The sequence below is a fragment of the Cebus imitator genome, unplaced genomic scaffold (genome assembly GCF_001604975.1).
Source record: "Cebus imitator isolate Cc_AM_T3 unplaced genomic scaffold, Cebus_imitator-1.0 Scaffold36, whole genome shotgun sequence".
In the NCBI taxonomy this organism is placed as follows: domain Eukaryota; kingdom Metazoa; phylum Chordata; class Mammalia; order Primates; family Cebidae; genus Cebus; species Cebus imitator.
Window position 1 is genome coordinate 482,858 of NW_016107351.1, and position 1,020 is coordinate 483,877.

At 80.4% G+C, this 1,020-nt stretch overlaps 1 protein-coding gene across 4 annotated transcripts in view; it reads right to left on the minus strand.

Moving 5' to 3' along the window:
* Window positions 1-767, minus strand: part of TBCD (tubulin folding cofactor D) — a 196,147-nt gene extending 195,380 nt beyond the window's left edge. Inside the window, exon 1 of one of the 4 annotated variants that reach the window (XM_017524704.1) lies at window positions 464-767. In XM_017524704.1, the coding sequence (XP_017380193.1) occupies window positions 464-647 (184 nt within the window). In that variant the 5' untranslated portion in view covers window positions 648-767. Of the gene's footprint in view, window positions 1-78; window positions 98-463 lie in introns of those variants that run through there. The other 3 variants (XM_017524703.2, XM_037737131.1, XM_037737130.1) reach the window with 3 other exon arrangements.
* Window positions 768-1,020: the final 253 nt, after the last annotated feature.

The window sequence follows — 1,020 nt, forward strand, 5'->3', positions numbered from 1 at the left end:
ACCCCCCCGCACACTCCGCACCCCCACGCGCACCCCTGCACCCCCCAGCACACCCCGCACCGCCGCAGACGCATGGACCCGCCGGCGCGCTCCACGCGGGGTCCGCGAACCCGCAGCCTTTGTCCGCCGCAGGTTGGGTCCGCGCGTCCTCCCCTCACCCCTCCCGTCCACGCAACGCCCCCAAGAAGCGGGCTCGGGGAGCAGGCCCCGGAGGCCACCCTGCGGGGCTGACCCGCCGCCCGGGCGCCTCCTCCGGGGACCAAGACGCGAGCGGGACCCCGCCTCCCGGGAGGCCGCAGACGCTTCACCCCGCGCGCGAGCCGGCGCCCGGCGGGCCCCCGAAAGAGGCGCGCGCCTGCCCCGTGCACCCGACGCCGCGCCGGGGAGGCCGCGCCCCGCCACGGCCCGCGGGACCGCGTACGGGCAGCCCTCGCCGAGCGGCCGCGGGTCCGCGCCCACGCACCGCGGAACTGCTGCAGGGCCACCTCGTGCGCCTTCCCGCCGCCGGGCACCTCCCGCAGGCGGCCCAGCAGCGCCCGGGTCTCCGCGCTCTCGCCGAACGCTGCCAGCGCCGCGCCGCCGGCCAGCGCCTCGTCCTCCGCCTCCTCCTCGGGGCCGCCCGCGGCCGGCTCGTCGCTCAGGGCCATCTCGGCGGCCTGCGGACCGCGCGCCCCCGCCTCACGCGCTCGCAGCTCAGACTCCGCTGGAGCGTCAGCGCCGGGGCTGAGCTCGAGGAAGAGGAGGCGCCCGCGGAGGCGGCAACGGACGCGGCCCCGCCCCGCGACCTCCGACCCCGCTCGCCGGCCTCGCTACGGAACGCGCCGGCCGCCAAAATACGACGCGCGGGACGGCGCCGTGCCCGGCTGGGCGCCAGCGGAGGCGGGGCTCAAAGGCTCTGGAAGAGCGCGCCGCGGCCCCCACAGGGCGCGAGTGGAGCCGGGACCGCTCGGCCGGGCCTGAGGAGCGAAGGGCGGGGCGGGACAGGGGGTGGAGCCTCAGGCGCGGCGGGCGGGGCGGGAC